At 42.7% G+C, this 16901-nt stretch overlaps 1 protein-coding gene across 1 annotated transcript in view; it reads left to right on the top strand.

Annotated features, from left to right (window-relative positions):
- Window positions 1–16901, top strand: part of SVOP (SV2 related protein) — a 393561-nt gene that overhangs the window by 368691 nt on the left and 7969 nt on the right. Inside the window, exons 14-15 of the mRNA XM_086943094.1 lie at window positions 5506–5587; window positions 11174–11263. Coding sequence (XP_086799220.1) covers window positions 5506–5587; window positions 11174–11263 — 172 coding nt within the window. The remainder of the gene's footprint in view (window positions 1–5505; window positions 5588–11173; window positions 11264–16901) is intronic.

Raw genomic sequence — 16901 nt, 5'->3', positions numbered from 1 at the left:
ACAACCAATGCGTGGAAGACACTCATGCCACAATACAACTGCTTCACGACTTGGGGTTCACAATAAACCACGCCAAATCCCATCTACAACCATCCAAAGTACAACAGTACCTCCGTGCCACAATAAACACCTCAAAAGCGCTAGCTTATCCCACTCCAGCAAGGACAGCCAGCATGCAAACTCTTCTAACAAGGTTTCAGATACAACATTCCCTTCCAGCAAGAGTGTTCATGCAATTCATAGGGATGATGGCCTCTTGCATTTTCATAGTGCCCATGCAAGACTTCAAATGCGTCCGCTACAAGAATGCTTATCACGTCAGTGGAACCAGGCTCATGGTCAATTAACAGACCTAGTGTTGGTAGACGGTCGGACTCATCGCTCTCTGCAGTGGTGGAACACCAAAAACCTTTCCAAGGGACGACCGTTCCTAGAGCCAGTTCCTCAGATAGTCTTGACAGTGGACGCATCGCTCTCCGGCTGGGGAGCCCACCTACTGCAACACACCATGCAAGGCAGGTGGACACCGCAACAAAAGTTACTCCACATCAATCATCTGGAGTTACTAGCAATATTCCTAGCACTGAAAGCTTTCCTAAAGCAAGTATCAAACAAAGCTGTGTTGGTCCGCACAGACAACATGACAGCCATGTATTACATACAGAAGCAGGGAGGCACACACTCCCTGCAGCTATCTCAACTTGCACAGGGCATATGGCGGTGGGCTATACCTCAAAACATATTCCTTCTAGCCCAACATGTTCCAGGAGTACAAAATACCATAGCGGATCTGTTAAGTCGTCAAACACAACAGACCCACGAGTGGGAACTTTATATGCAAGTTATTCAGCCATTCTTTCAGATGTGAGGACAACCTCAGATAGACCTATTTGCCACCCACGAAAACGCCAAATGCCCAAGCTTCGCCGCCAGATAATCACACCTACTGTCCAAAGGCAATGCGATATGGATGAACTGGTCAAACAGTTTTGCGTACGCTTTTCCACCTCTACCACTCATGCCACTAGTAGTACGCAAACTACAGCAGCATTCTCTGACCCTCATCCTAGTTGCTCCAACGTGGGCCAGACAGCCGTGGCACACCACACTGCTACAACTGTCGGTAGTACCGCACCAAAAATTACACCTGTCTCCACACCTCTTAACACAGAACCATGGAGAGATCAGACACCCGGACCCAGCTCAGCTCAACCTTGCGATCTGGCTCCTGAAATCCTAGAATTTGGGGATCTATGTCGTTACAACGCGTTATTTTACAACGCAGACCGTTACAACGCAGTTTTTACAACGCAGGTACCATTACAATGCATGCCATTACAACGCATGTCATTACATAGCAGATACTATTACAACGCATGCCATTACATCGTAAGTATTGGTAAGTATATCTTTTTTTTCAAAAAATGTAATAAAGTTAATGTAATTAATTTTAATTAATAAATATAATTTAAAAATTGTTAAAACAGTAATTAATTTAATTTAATTTCATTATAGTAATTTAATTAATATTAAATTTGTAATTAATTTAATATATTTAATATAATATAATTAATGAAATATAATAAATTTAAAAATAGTAAATAATATAATGTAATATATTACAATAAATATAATTTAAATAAAATTAAAATAATACTTAATATAATTTAATTTAATATAATAAAAGACATTTAATTAATTTAAAAATTGTAAATAATAATAATTAAATATAATAAATTAAATAAATAAAAAAAGTAATTAATTTAATTTAAGTAATGTAATTCAATTAATTTTTTAATTGTAAAAATTGTAATTAATTTAAGTAAATTTAATTAAATTAATTAAATTAATTTAATTTATTTAAAGTCGTAATACCCCTGTACCCCAAAAACCAAACCCAGCCCTAAAACCTAAAAATACCCCTGTACCCCAAAAACCAAACCTAGCCCTAAAACCTAAAAATACCCCTGTACCCCAAAAACCAAACCAGGCCCTAAAACCTAAAAATACCCCTGTACCCCAAAAACCAAACCTAGCCCTAAAACCTAAAAATACCCCTGTACCCCAAAAACCAAACACAGCCCTAAAACCTAAAAATACCCCTGTACCCCAAAAACCAAACCCAGCCCTAAAACCTAAAAATACCCCTGTACCCCAAAAACCAAACCCAGCCCTAAAACATAAAAATACCCCTGTACCCCAAAAACCAAACCCAACCCTAAAACCTGAAAATAACCCTTTACCCCAAAAACCAAACCCAGCCCTAAAACATAAAAATGCCCCAAAATTACTTAAATTAATATATTAATATTTTTTTTATTTTTAATATTAATTAAAATAATAAAATAATGTAAAATAAAATTAAATACAAATAATATACTAACCTATACTTACGATGTAATGGCATGCGTTGCAATAGTATCTGCTATGTAATGACATGCGTTGTAATGGCATGCATTGTAATGGTATTTGCGTTGTAAAAGTTGCGATGTAATGGTAGTGCGTTGTAAAAGTTGCGTTGTAACGGTGCAATACCGAATTTGGATATTTAAACCTTCCTCCAGACTGCATGAATGTCATAAGAGGCTAGATGTCCAACCAGTAGGGCATGTTACGCAGCCAAGTGGAAACAATTTGTAATATATTGTCACAACAACAATTTTAATCCTCTAGATCTATTCAACACATCATAGGATACTTACTTCATCTCCAAAGATACAATTTAGCCTATACGTCTATTAGATTACATCTTGCTGCAATATCAGCATATCTGCAACACAGAACATCTATCTCAATTCAGAGTGCCTGCCATTTAAGCCTTTATGGAAGGCCTTAAAAGAATAATTCCTCCCAGAGTACCACCTTCACCTGTGTGGAATTTAAACATTATTCTCACACGGTTAATGGGTCCTCCCTTCGAACCCTTACATAAATGTGAACATCAATTTTTCTGTGGAAAGTTGTGTTCCTAGTAGCTATTACCTCTCTGCGGAGAGTTAGTGTATTACAAGCACTAACCATTCAAGAACCCTTCTTGTAGATGCATCACAATAAGGTAGTTCTGCGTACTAATCCACAATTCTTACCCAAAGTAATTTCTCCATTCCATCTCAATCAATCAATCTGTGGACAGACAGTACAAGAAAGAGCTCTTCACACATTAGATGTCAAAAGAGCATTGCTATACTACATAGAGAGGACACAACCCTTTCGTAAGACAAAACAACTTTTTGTGTCTTTCTCACCACCACACAAAGGTAATCCCATTTCAAAATCTGGGATAGCTAGATGGATTGTCAAATGCATACAGATTTGTTACCACAAAGCTAAACGTACGTTATCTGTTCCTCCTAAAGCCCATTCTACAAGAAAAATAGGGGCTTCAATGGCATTTTTAGGGAACATTCCCCTAGATGACATCTGCAGAGCAGCTACATGGTCTGCACCGCACACATTCACAAAACACTATTGTGTAGATGTGCAAACCAAGCAACAAGCTAATGTGGGCCCGGCTGTTCTCAAAACATTGTTCCAAACTACTACAACAGAAAGGGGTGGTCACCGCTAAGAGTGGGTACTGCTATACAATCTATGCACAGTGTGCAATCTGCAGCTCATATGCCTCGAATGGAAAATGCTACTGGCCAGTATGCATCTGTTTTTGGCATGTAGAGCTGCAGAGTTGGACACGCCCACCCGCCTCCCCTGTTCCAGTATTATCTTAATTAGATACAAATTACATGGGCATCCTTCCTTTTCTTGCAAAGCTCCATCATTTCCCAAATGGCGAAAAACAATCTGGGGATGGAGCCGATGCCAATGCGCAATGTGGTCCTAAGGAGGAGTCACCTATCTTGTGACTTCCAAAGAACTTTTCAGGACAACAACAAACTGCAAACATCTGGGCCCAACACTAGGTGGCGATCTATGCACAGTGTGCAACTCTGCAGCTCTACATGCCAAGAACAGATGCATACTGGTAAGTAACATTTTCCTTTCTGTATTTTGTAATAATACAAAATCATGTAAATCTTATGTTTATACATTTGTATGTTAAGCATTTTCAACATTTATATTGTATTTTTCCACATTTGCAAAAGGACAGCTCATTACAAAATAAATTATGACATGGAAAATAATAACACATCGCAGTGTTTAGTTGGCACTTTAAATGTGGTGCATGACTCTTCTCCCACGCGTACAGGTTTATTTGGTGTCACTTCTTGAGGACACCTCGCTGCAGCCCCCCCCTTACATTCTTAACATTTCTGATGAGGAACAATTCATTGAAGGGCAATGGAGTGTGGCTGAGAGGTGACACAGCTCCTGACGGACATATCCCAATTGTTTCCACTGCCTTCCTGTGTGTTGTGTTGTAATGTTTTTATTTATTTGTTTTATTTTATTTAATGCAATTTTATATAGCGCAAACGTTACCCGAAGGTGTCAGAGTGCTTTACATAAGAACCAGTTGCAAAACATAAGGACTAAGGATTACATGCGTTACATAAAAGATACAAACAGAAAAAATGGCAAATGTACAAGATGTAAAGTCACACAAAGAAGAGACTAGTGATTAGAGTTAACACCATTAACAGCATGAAGCACACTTCATGCTGTTACTGGTGTTTTCTGGAAGGGATGGAAAGCTTTTAAACTCATGTAAGTTGTCTGCTCAAAGCTTTTATGCACAAAGAAGTGCTTCTGAAGCCCTGTTTTGCTCAAACGAGTGCTTCTCAAACCCTGTTATGTGCAATTAGTGCTTCTCAAACCCTGTTATGTACAAAAGAGTGCTGCTGAAAAAGACTGCATATTTAGCAGTCAAGTACACCTGATGTAGCCATACTGGATACACTAGAGAAGTTATTACAGTAGTTTATTTGTTTCATTACAATCCTCCAGTAGCTCTTTAAGTTTACATTCAAAACACTTTCTTGGGAATTAACATTCAGACCTTTGACTGAGCAGATTGCAAATGATCACATTATTTTATTCTTTAATTGCAGTCCATTTACTTCAAAATTGTTTTCTTTTTGTCATACAGCAGTTTGGGTTAGTATATGAAATGTAGAATGTGTGCAACAAACGTAGCACATATTCAAATTGGAATTCGTCAAACTTTTTGCTCATCTAGTTTGCGCTTAGATGTACAAAAAATTTCATCTATTTGAACAAAGGGCAGGTCCTGGTTCATAATATCAGGATGTTAAGGCATTTACCTCAGCAGATGGTATTTGATAGTGTGGACAATCTGCGAGTATCGCCACTTTCCTGTTGCCCTTATATAATGTTTTTTATTTGCAACGTCAATAGCTCAAACTGTCACTAATGCCAGACCTACTGCATTGAAAATGCTTGTTTTTTGTAGCTGCACAAGTGTGCAGCTGGCTGATATTTGTTTGGGTCATGCAGCAGTAAAATATATGGTAGCCATATATAGCTCTTTATACATATTTTGCATATGTATGTATATTTGATATGTAAGACAATTTTTTTTCCCCTTAGGAATGTCCTTACTGTGGTACTCTTCATCGCCAGAGCCTTTATTTCTGGAGGATTCCAGGCTGCCTATGTTTACACTCCTGAGGTAACTGTTTGTTTCTTTGTCCTCATGAGGTACATGTTACTCTTAGTTCATCAGTCCTGCAGAACTCAGAATGGGCAGGAATTACAACACAAAGTAAGTACCATACTGTGAGGTATTGGTATTTCCCTGCTCTTTATTCCCGTACCCAAATACCACGTTCTCAGAATGAAGGCTGGAGTAAAGGTTGTGTGAAATCATGGAATCTTTTTCCATAAAATGCCCTGAAACTTCAGGAGATTAATGTGAAATCACAAAAAAATATGGTTTGCTGGTTTGGCCGAAAAATGTATACAATTAAAAAGTCATGCAAGGTACCGGCAGAACATTTGTTCCAGAACAAAATTTTACATTTTCTCCATCAGTTTTCATGTGATAGAAAATTTGTAAATTTACTGTATTTTGCTGCTGTAATTAGAATGTTGCCTATCTCACAAAGAGCACCACATAATATTAATTTTAGGCTCGGGAATAGGAGACACGGAGACACACATAAGGTATTACTAAGAATTCCCACTTAGGCTGTATATTTCACAAATTGAGCTAACCCTAAATAGACACAGCCAAACAAAGTCTTCACAAAATAATTTTTATTTCATTACAAAATTATCTTTTTAACTTTACATCTCTATTCAAACACTTTACAATAGGAAGCATGACAATGACAATTTTCTCTACATCACAATACATCTCATTATTTCATCATGTTGCTAAAAACATCATATTCAAACATTACAAACCCCACTACTTTCTCGCATTCACTCCAACCTCTCAAAATCATCCACACTCAAACCCAAAAAAACACCCATCCTCCCCCTGTAGTTTTTTTAACAACCCAATAATTAGGCCACTATTTGTATTCTTCATTCACTTTGTCTCAGCCGGGGAACTCAGATAACCGTCAACACAAGTTTCGGTGGGATAAACAAATAGGCTTTTTGATCTGGAGATGCAAAATTGAACTCCTTCCTGTATGAGGATGAAAGATTTTTTTGTTTTTCGAATTTACCAGACCTTCAGGATATCATGTGCTTTCAGAGTTCACCTGGTTGGACGGTCTTCCATAATGTTAGGCTCAAACCTACAAGTGGATTATTGAAGTTGTGAAGGCTGAATTACATGATTTTACATGACACCTACAATCAACTCAATGAGAAATGTGCCACCACAAATTGACAGTGCTATTAAAGTAGATTATAGGTTATGTATACAGACCTAAAGACCCACTAAATCATTGAGATTTACTTCTTACCTAGACGGTACGGTGGGGACTTTGATAGTTTGTTCGAAGAAGTTATTTTGGGACATTAATATCTTATCCTTTCAATGAAGTGTATTTAGAAGCACTAAAAGGCAGGGATACATAGTTGGTAATGAGTGAGTTAAGAGGAAAGTGAGTGAAAATTCTAGTACTGAGCATTTTATCGTTTTTAATATTTCATTTTTTACATAGCACTAGTATAAACTAGGTCTCAAAAGTTTGGCCGCAATTTGTGATCAATATTTTTGCGTTCAGTGGGGTATTTTGCATACTGACCTATGTACTGATAGGTCAGTTCACAAAATACTGATTCCTCGTGGGTTGTAATTCGACCAACCTCATGAATAATAATGAGGTAGGTTGAAAATTGCAACCCACTAGGATTCGCAGCCATCACTGGGATCACTGGGATGATAGCCTGCTGAGGTCTGCATACCACTTTGTCTGTGATAACTTTTAAATAAAGCATTTTTGAAATGCAGCCTCCTTTCCTTAAAGGAAAAGCAGAATGCATTCAAAAAAAAAAAGAAAAATGTCTCCACATTTTTTTAAAGTATGCATTTGTCCTTGTGACCCCTGCCCTCTCTTAAAAAAAAATTTTCAACATTCTCAAAGGGGAAGGGTTCCCGAAGGTCTAACCTAATAATTTACCACTGCATGTTTGCAGTCAGTAAATTATTATTTTTTTAAGTCTTTTGATGACAAGCTTACACATTGCAAACATTTCACAAAAGCGTTCAAGGGTGCATAGTTATCGTTAACTTGTACCACAAACCACAGGTCATAGCCGTTCCATGACGATTGCTTTTTCAGGCAACTTATACTTAATCAACCCGGATCTTGTCCCTGTCCCAGCTGCTGGGGCTCACTAAGTCCTCCCCTGAACTCGTTCCATTTCTCCCAAATCTGTGATGATTTTTTAGGACACCCTCTGGATTCATATACTGTTTTTTCAGTCAACATACACCAATCCATGTCTCTTTCCCATGCGGCAAGTGACGTTGTCTCCTGAGCCCTCCACAGTCTCACAATGTTCCGTTTAGCAATTATCATTCCCAGTGTCACCCATATTTTCTCTTAACTGTTTAAACGAGTAGGACCCCATATATTCAGGAGGCACATATGTATACTATAGTCAATTTTATTACCCATCACTTCCTCCATACACTTTGTCAACTCAGACCAATATTTTTGAATTTTGAATACATGTACATTCCCGGAGTATAAGTTAAAGAACAAAATCTTCCTCCAGGGAAATAAACTCTAGTGGGTAATTACTCCATGCATAATACTTATTGTTTGTCCCGCAGATTAGCAGACATTACACCATAATATCAATTCACATTTTATTGGTATCAAAAAGATAAATACAGTTAAACACTAAAAAACACATTAAAAATATTATGTTTTATACATGTGACAGGATGACCTGTACTAACAAGCACAGCGGCCCATAAAAGAAACATTAAACAACATATACAATATTACATCTCAAACATAGACATAACATTTTTTTGTTTTGAACAATCATAAACATCTAACGACACCTGATAATAAAATACAAAAAACAAAACAGATGCACAGACTAAATTACGTAAAGGCCTATGTGCGTTTAGGAACACAAAACAAACATATATACTGTTCCTTCTTCAGGGCGAAAAAACAGTAGCAGGTGTTTCGGGGGCCATCTGTATACAACTGGAGCAACGACCGGTTATGCGGTATCATAGGCTCACAAATCGTTAATCTGCGGGGACAACAAAATAGATAAGTGACCAGGTCGGTCTAATAGAATGATACATACTAAGAACCCAATTTGAGCTTGACCGAAGAAATATATGTCATAATATGTAGATGTGCAAAGACACATCATAACCATCGTAAAACAGACAGTGTGGGGCACATTATGATGGAGGATTTTCTGCATCCTCCGGGCCGGCGGAAGCTACCACCGGCCCGGCGGATGCGGAAAATCCTGTGCGGACCCACCAAAGACCCACCGCCACATTAGGATGGCTGGTAGGTCCTGGTTTAGGTCCGCTGCTTTTCCGCCGCCGTTGGCTTACAACCGCGGCGGAAAAGGCCTAATATGGTGGAGGTGTCTCTCAGACACCGCCAGCCATATTAGGATGTCTGAATTTCAATGCCTTTACACGGCGGCATGTCCGCCGTGCAAAGGCATACAGATTCTTGTTTGGGGGCCCTTTGCGGGCCCCCAGGGGTGAAGGGGGGGTGGGGGGTGCACATGGGGGGTACATATGGTACCCCCTTGCATTTGCGTGCACAGAGCGGCAGGCACCGCGCGGTGCCTGCCGCTTTGTGCATGCAAATGCACACCTTTCATTTTTAACATTGCGGCGGGTGCTGCATGAAGCAGCACCTGCCGCAATGTTAAAAATAGAGTATGTGACCGCCAGGGTGGCGGGCACATCCTAATTGCACAGGAGGGAACTCCGCAGCCCATACCTCTATGGTCGCGGACGGACTCAAGTCCGTCCGCGATCATAATGACTTCTATATCTGCAGATAAAAGAGTAGGAGTACATGCACAAAGGTGCCCTCTTGCCCGCATCTCCTCATGCATCCTGCTTCGGTTCTATAGCCCATCTTTACCAAAGCCGGGACAGCGAGATACGTTCTATGGAGTATTTTTAGCTGTACAAGTCTCAGCCTAGAGGAGATAGCAATCTCTCTGGGAAAAGCATGAGTCTCAAGCTATTCCTCATCCTCCAAACGGCTACTTCATGTTCCCATTTGGCTTGGAGCGGCAGGAGGGTGTCAGACATGTTGTTGATTAGTTTCTTATGAGTCATTGAAATGGATTTCCCCTTCATGTACTCGTTTGAAACCCTGGCCTCCAACGGGGAGGACTCTAGTGGCGTTTTCCCTTTTTGTTATCGCTGCTAGCAGTGCAATTTTTTTTTAAACTATTTTAATTTTTATAAAACACAAACAGCACAACAATGCCTTCCATTCTCAACATGAATTTAGATATACAATCGGTGTAATTTAATAATAATTGCATATATATTATATAGGCTCGTTATTCTGACAACGCTTCTGCAGCAGCACGTCTCATGCATTTTGACCTCACTACGTCGAAGCTCCACTGTTGGAGACAGGCAAATATCCCCTCTATATGCATTCCATGCTGCCCATTTACAGTCCCATTTTTTAGGGCATTCTTTTCCGGCATTCTTTTCCGGCTACCATGGCTCTGTCCATGTCAACTACCTAATCTCTAATTCGTAGCATCTCCCCTGTCCCCCATTACTGTGCAATGTTGCGTTTGGCGATTGCCCATCCAAGTGAAACCCATTTTTGCTCGTTCTGGTTAAGGTCAGTGGTGTTCCATGTATTTAGCGGGCACAGTTGCGGGGTGGCCGTTAGTTTCTTCCCCCCAGCCCTCTCCAGTTTTTCAGTGATGCAGTTCCAGGATGACTGGAGTTGCCCTGATCGTGTGGAAGAAAGTCCCCTCTTATTGACATTGTCAAAGGCAAAGAGGATCAGCTCTCCTGCCCATCCTGACCAAGATCCTGGCTGCTTGCAGTGCATTTTTGATCTGTATGCATCTAAAGTGTTCATTATTTGCAAGTTCGTACTCTGTTTGTAGTTGAGCGAAAGTGACTGCTTCTCCCACCCTCCACAGATCCCCGACCCTGGAAATACTGATCCCAGCGGTCAAAGCCCCTTGGTATGTCTTAAATTGCCAATATCTCGGCATCCCATAGTGGGGTGGCCTGCATGACTTTACCCTCCCAGCCCAGGCTCTTCGTAGCTGTCCGCCATGCTTGGACCACATGCATTGTGGGGCCTGTCAGTTTCAGTTTGGTGGGGTTGATGTAGAGTACCCTTGTGAAGTCTCCCCCCGGGAACAGCCACCTATCCATTAGATATCCAGGGTCCCTGTGGTCAGTAAATTATTAATGTTTTGCCACTGGAGTTCAGTCGCAAAACATTCGTACATATAAATCTTATTTGATATTGAAACGGACGCCGTAAACTCACCCCCTCCAAATACTGAGCAAACGTAAATTGCTGTTCAGTTACGTGTGACTAAATGACAGTTTAATTTCTTACATAAGGAAAAACAGCTCTCTGAGAATCCTTTGCTTTCACAAAAAGGCTACGTACATCTGGCCCTAAATGCTAATGTCTTCCAAGGTGGCATGCTGCACCCAAACACATATTTCAGCGAGCCTCATGCTTTTGCAGACGGGCTATAGGGGGGAAGTTCTGTAGTTCTGGCATGTGCAGGAGAATACTAAAATAGTCAAAATGTGAACCCTCTTAGGGGGCTGATGTGCATATATTTTTTATTTGAACAGGTTTACCCTACAGCTACTCGAGCTCTTGGTTTGGGGACCTGCAGTGGGATGGCGCGAGTCGGAGCCCTAATAACTCCATTCATTGCACAGGTAGGTACAGTAACCATATCCGTTTGAAAGAAGGAGAGTATGTCAGGTATTTCCTTATTTAAATAAATGTACACCTAACATAGTGTGTAACTGACCAGCAGTTGTGACATTTTGAGCAGCATAGTACAGTCCTAAATTGACTAACTGAAACCAGTGATTTGTTGATTTGAACAAATATGTTAATTCTAACTGTGCATTCTAAGGTGTGACTATTGTGCTTCTTTTCCTGTTGTAGAAAACAAGGTATTACATTGCTGAGGAAAATCAATGGATCGTATAGGCATGAATATAGATTTTGAACCCCTGGTATTCATTGCTTACAGGCAGTGGTGAAAACCGCAACGATACCACCATGGAACGTGGTTTCTTCTCGGATCTTCCCCTCCTTGCTTAGGTCCCTAAATGACTAAACAAGGGGTGGGAGGGAGATGGTTGTCTACAACTGATGCCCTGGGTCTCAAAAGACTTGAAAGAGTGAGTGTAATGGCGGATGATGTTTCCCGGTTTCATCTACACCCGCCTCTACTCGGTCTCTGCTGATCCAAAAGATGCTGAAGAAGGCAGATGATGCTGGTGCATCCAAAACCATCATCTTCCTTATTATCTGTGGGTCTGTACAGACCTGCAGCAGACAGTGACTTCAAGATAGCCACTATGGGGGTCATTAGGATCGCGGACGGACTTGAGTCCGTCCGCGACCCCAGAGCATGAGGGAACGTCCGCATGGGCTGCGGCGTTCCCTCTGTGCAGATTAGGATGTGACCGCCAGGGTGGCGGTCACATCCTCTATTTTTAACATTGCGGCGGGTGGAGCTTCAAGCTGCACCCGCAGCAATGTTAAAAATGCATGCACAGCATTTGCGTGCACAAAGCGGCAGGCACCGCGCGGTGCCTGCTGCATTGTGCACGCAAATGCAGGGGGGTACCATAGGTACCCCCCATGTGCACCCCCCACTACACCTAGGGGGCCCGCAATGGGCCCCTGCAGTGCAGTTACACATGCTTTTCCACGGCGGAAAAGCCGCCGCGGAAAAGCATGTTCCCAAGCACATCCTAATCTGGCTGACGGTGTCTAAGAGACACCTTCACCATTTTAGTGCTTTTCCGCCGCGGTTGTAAGCCAGCCGCGGCGGAAAAGCTGTGGACCTAAACCATGACCCACCAGCCATCCTAATGTAGCGGTGGGTCCTGGTGGGTCCGCAGAGGATTTTCCGCATCCTCCGGGCCGGCGGTGGCTTCCGCCGGCCCGGAGGATGCGAAAATCCTCCATCCTTATGACCCCGTATGTGCATGGTCTCTGCTTTCCGCACTCTTCTTTGTAGAGGGCAGCATGGCCTGGGACTGAAATGCAAGGGAATGCCTAGGTGTTAAGAAGGAATCAGTTAGGATGCTAAGTATTGATTTTGTTAGCCTGAAGTAGATGAGAGAGAGGGGTGGAAGGTAATTTAGTGTGTTGCTCAATTATGACTCCCCTTGCACAACGAATCCATAGGAACAGTTTACGAAAAATCATGCGCTTACCAGTGTGCCATTACCACAAACAACATAAATTGTATATAAATAGTTATCGATATTGGGGGTTCATTTAATTGTTCCTAGTGACATCATAGACAGTAATGTCACTTGGAAACATTCTGTAGAAATCAACCCTGTCATAGATTACTCTCACTATAATATTGTAAACTTTCTATATGGGGCCCATAATTATTCACTGCTCCGACAACATAGTAGTGAAAAGTTCAATTGTGGTTCACTTCTGTGATGTTGCTGACATTCCAGGAACAAACATATACCCAGACTCTGCCTTTGAAAAGCAAATCCCTCACCATACCACTAGCAAAAAGGCAGTACAGTTAAAACGAATTTTCTGCATATGACTTTTAACAAAAGAAACAAGTATTGGAAAAACCAATAGGTTTGGTGTTGGCTGCTTGACGTTTGGTTTTGGTAATGTTTGTTTTGTTATGGTTTTTTTGTAAAACTTTAACTATACCGGCAGCACTCTTTTAATTATTTAATATATGGCGCAGACCGCTTTCACCTTAGTGGCTGGGCTTATTTAATTATTTAATTACTAGCGCTATTGAAGCTTTTGAAATCCATAAATGTGTTATCACTTTGGGTGAAAGCCCCATATGCGCTTTCACTTTAATGTTGGCTGCACCCCTTTGTTTAGACGCTGCTCACTGTAACCTGAATATGGCAGCAGTGTCTAAAAAAAAGGGGCGCAGCCAACATTCAAGTGCTCTCCCATGCTCTTGGCATTAAAAACAAAAACGCCGGGAGGAGCCAAGATGGCGACCGGAGCGGACCTGTAGGCTCCCGGCTCCGCCAGTCCGTTTCTGCCGTGCCTACATCCTGCTCATAATCCTGACGATTTCGACGGCAGCGTGTGTGCGAGACGACGCTGATCACGACGGTGGTCTCCCGAGCCCCGGACCTGCCCGGTAGCCGGAGAAATCTGCCCCCTGACTCCCGGCCCTGGACCTCGCTTCAGTGGGCTCCTCCTTCCGTGCCTCCTGACCCTGATGCCGGCCGGAGTGCTTCGCTGGCGCATATGGTAGTGTGCCGGCGCTGGCCCTGCGAGGCGCGACTTGAGCCTAGTCACCAGGGATGAAGCGACGCGGGCGGAGAGGAGACAGTGTTCACGGAGCTGCGGACCTCCACTGTGGCGGAGCCTTTGTTTGAGGCGCCTGGAACGAGGAGGGGACGGACATCTTGAATTGCACTTTGTTTGCGGACCCCATGCCTCGCTGCCCGAGATTGCCGAGTGGAGTGTAACTGACCCGCATTGCTTTGGGGCACGGAGCGTCCTCCCCGGTCAGTGGAAACGAAGGGGTGCGCTGGCGCTATCCTGCAACTGGTGCCCGGGGTGGACCCTGATCGAGTTGGCTGGGGGTGCCGCCATGTTTTGTGGGGACCTAAGCCCCTCCACGCCGGAGTCCAGTGCCGCCCTGACGATAGGAGCACCAATGCCTCTGGAGATCCCTCGGGGGCACAAGGCCGGAGGTCCACAGCCTGTGATTTCTCTTGGCGCAGTTCTCTCAGCCCTGCGGAACCTCCGCTTGGAAGTGCGACATTGTAACTGGGAACTGGGCGACAAGCTGGACCGAATGACATCAACGTTGGGCTGGGGCACCGATGGCCCTGAACTGCGCGGCGACCGCCTGCCATTGCCTGCAACGAGTGAGGCGCCGATGATCTCTCCGGTAAGCTGTACGTCTGAGCTCCCTGACTATCTTGTGGACGCCCAGGATCACCAGCCTGACGCCCACCCTCGGAATACTTTGTTTCTCCTCCAGGAGAGGTGCGCAACATTGTGGCCAGACTCTCTACTGTGGATGCCCCGAGACCCGTTTGCATCGTCCTGGTTGCCTTCTCTTCCTGCGCTGCGCTTTTTGCCTATCCTGACTACAACGCTGTGTACGCCTGGTGTGCTTAAGGAACATTCTGCTGCAATTGACGGACTTCCTGCTGACTCATCGTGGCCATTTTGTGCCTCCGCTTTGCTGTCCTCTGCCCTTTCGCCATTTTGCTCTTTTGTTTTGTGGTGGGCGGACCCCTCTTGGGCAGCGCGACTGTGGGACTATCCGCGTTCAGGACAGGGCTAGGTTGTTTTTCCTGATACTGGCTGCTGGGCGGGTGGGTAGGGAATTGTGACTGTATTTTGTGTCCAGTCTGCGTGTTCGCTGTTGAATAAGGCTTCGCTCCTATATTGCTTTAATTCTTGCCGTTTATCCTGACTTTGGGGGCGCGAATGTCGTAAGACTGGCGGGGACCGGGTTGCCTGGAATTGACCCTCCTCCCTCCCTTCTTTCTTGCCTTTGAGAGTTGAAGATTAGGGTGTCCTTCTCTCCCTCTCTATACCATATGGCACGTTTTGTCTCCTTTGTTCTTTTTCTCTTTTCCTTTCTTTCTCTTCCTTATTCTCGCTGTATTCAAAGGATTATACCTTTTTTCCTTTTCGCTTCCCCTACTGCTTTCTTTCCTTCTTCTCTTCTTTTCTCTTTACTCGCTATATTTCGGGTTTATGGGGCGACAGACACTCTGCTAGGGGGGGGGGGGGGGCAGGCCATAGCCTCTGCATGTGTGTAGGGTGGGGGGTTACTTTTAGTTCGAAATTTATTTCTATGGTGCCTTTCTCTGTTCTATTACGATTTTTCTCCTTTCTTTTGGGCCCGTGCTAGGTGTACTGGGGGATGGGTGGTGGTGTATATGCAGATGGGTTGTTTAGGCAGCTTTCTGGTGATTGTCTATTTTGTGGCCATCCTCTGGTCGGGACTTGCATGTTGTGAAGCGCTTCGCCAGACACTGATGTTTCTTGTCAAGTCCCACCTACATGGACCTTGCTTCTTTCTCTTCGTAGTCACTGTACGGAACACTTTGACCTGTTCTTACTATTTGCGCAAAAAAAATCTTAAATTTAACCTACATTGCTCCTGTGCCTGGGAAGTATGGCGCCTTACATATTGTCAATTCATCGTAACTGTTGCTATGCCGCCTTTCCCTGGCGCCGTATTGCGTGCACTAGTGCTACATGCTGTGTCGTGGCCGGCCGGATGGTTGTAGGCCCGTATGTGTACTGTTTATTGAGCACAATAAAGGTTTTCAAAAATTTTAAAAAAAAAAAAACGCCTTTTATTTATGTGTTGCTTTTAAAAACACATAAATAAAAGGCAGTGTCATTTACAATGCCAAGCTTAAACGCTCGCAAATGTGAGACCGATTGCATTGAAAATTCTTGTTAATTATGTTTCTGAATGAGATTCTCTGAACTTGCTTCTGTTTTACGATACTATATTGTATCTTGCTGCTTAAAAGATAAACTGCTTGTGTCATGTTCATTTACTATATTGTAGACTGCTAATGTCATGTTACTTTAGTATAGTTTATCCTGCTGCTCCAGAGTTAGACTTCTTATAAATAACATTGATAGTTGTCTACAGAATCTTAAGGCCGATGCACCAAAAGTAGGACCTCGCAGGACCTATGCAGACGATGCCGTCCTTATTTCAAGGACGGCTATGGTTGGCAATGCCTGATTGAAAAAGTTGCTCATTTTATGACTGAAAAGGATTTAAAATTTAATTTAACCAAAAACGTTGTCATGACTTGTGGCAAAAAAAGAGGAAGGATCAAAAAGCATTATGTGGATGGCATTGCGATTGAGAGAGTTTCAAGTTTTACTTATCTGGGTTTACTGTTTAACCCCTTGGACGCTCATGACGAGCTCAGCTTGTCATGATGTACACCTCCATACACTCATGACGAGCTGAGCTCGTCATGAACAATGGGAATCCAGAAAAGTCAGCATCCAGGAGAATTAGCTGTAGCATTCAAGGTGTTAATGAAAATGGTACATGGGGTTCACATATTAACTTATCAAATTTAAAATTTATACGAAGCATAGAGGGCATTTTTAGATTCTCCAAAAAAACAGGAAATAAACCCATAAGGGAAATGCTCACCGTATATAGAAGTAAAGCAATTTCGACTGCATGCTATGGTGCAGCTTTATCGGGGAGAGCTAATACTGTAACCCTCCAAACACAAGAGAATACATTCTTAAAACCTTTGCTAGTAGTCCCAAGTTCTACATCTAATTGCTTAGCTCATAGAGAATTGTCTGTCCCCTACA

The sequence above is a fragment of the Lissotriton vulgaris genome, chromosome 11, assembly GCF_964263255.1.
Source record: "Lissotriton vulgaris chromosome 11, aLisVul1.2, whole genome shotgun sequence".
NCBI classification, from domain to species: Eukaryota; Metazoa; Chordata; class Amphibia; order Caudata; family Salamandridae; genus Lissotriton; species Lissotriton vulgaris.
Note: the sequence above shows the minus strand (reverse complement) of the source record. Positions and strands in the feature narration are given on the sequence as shown.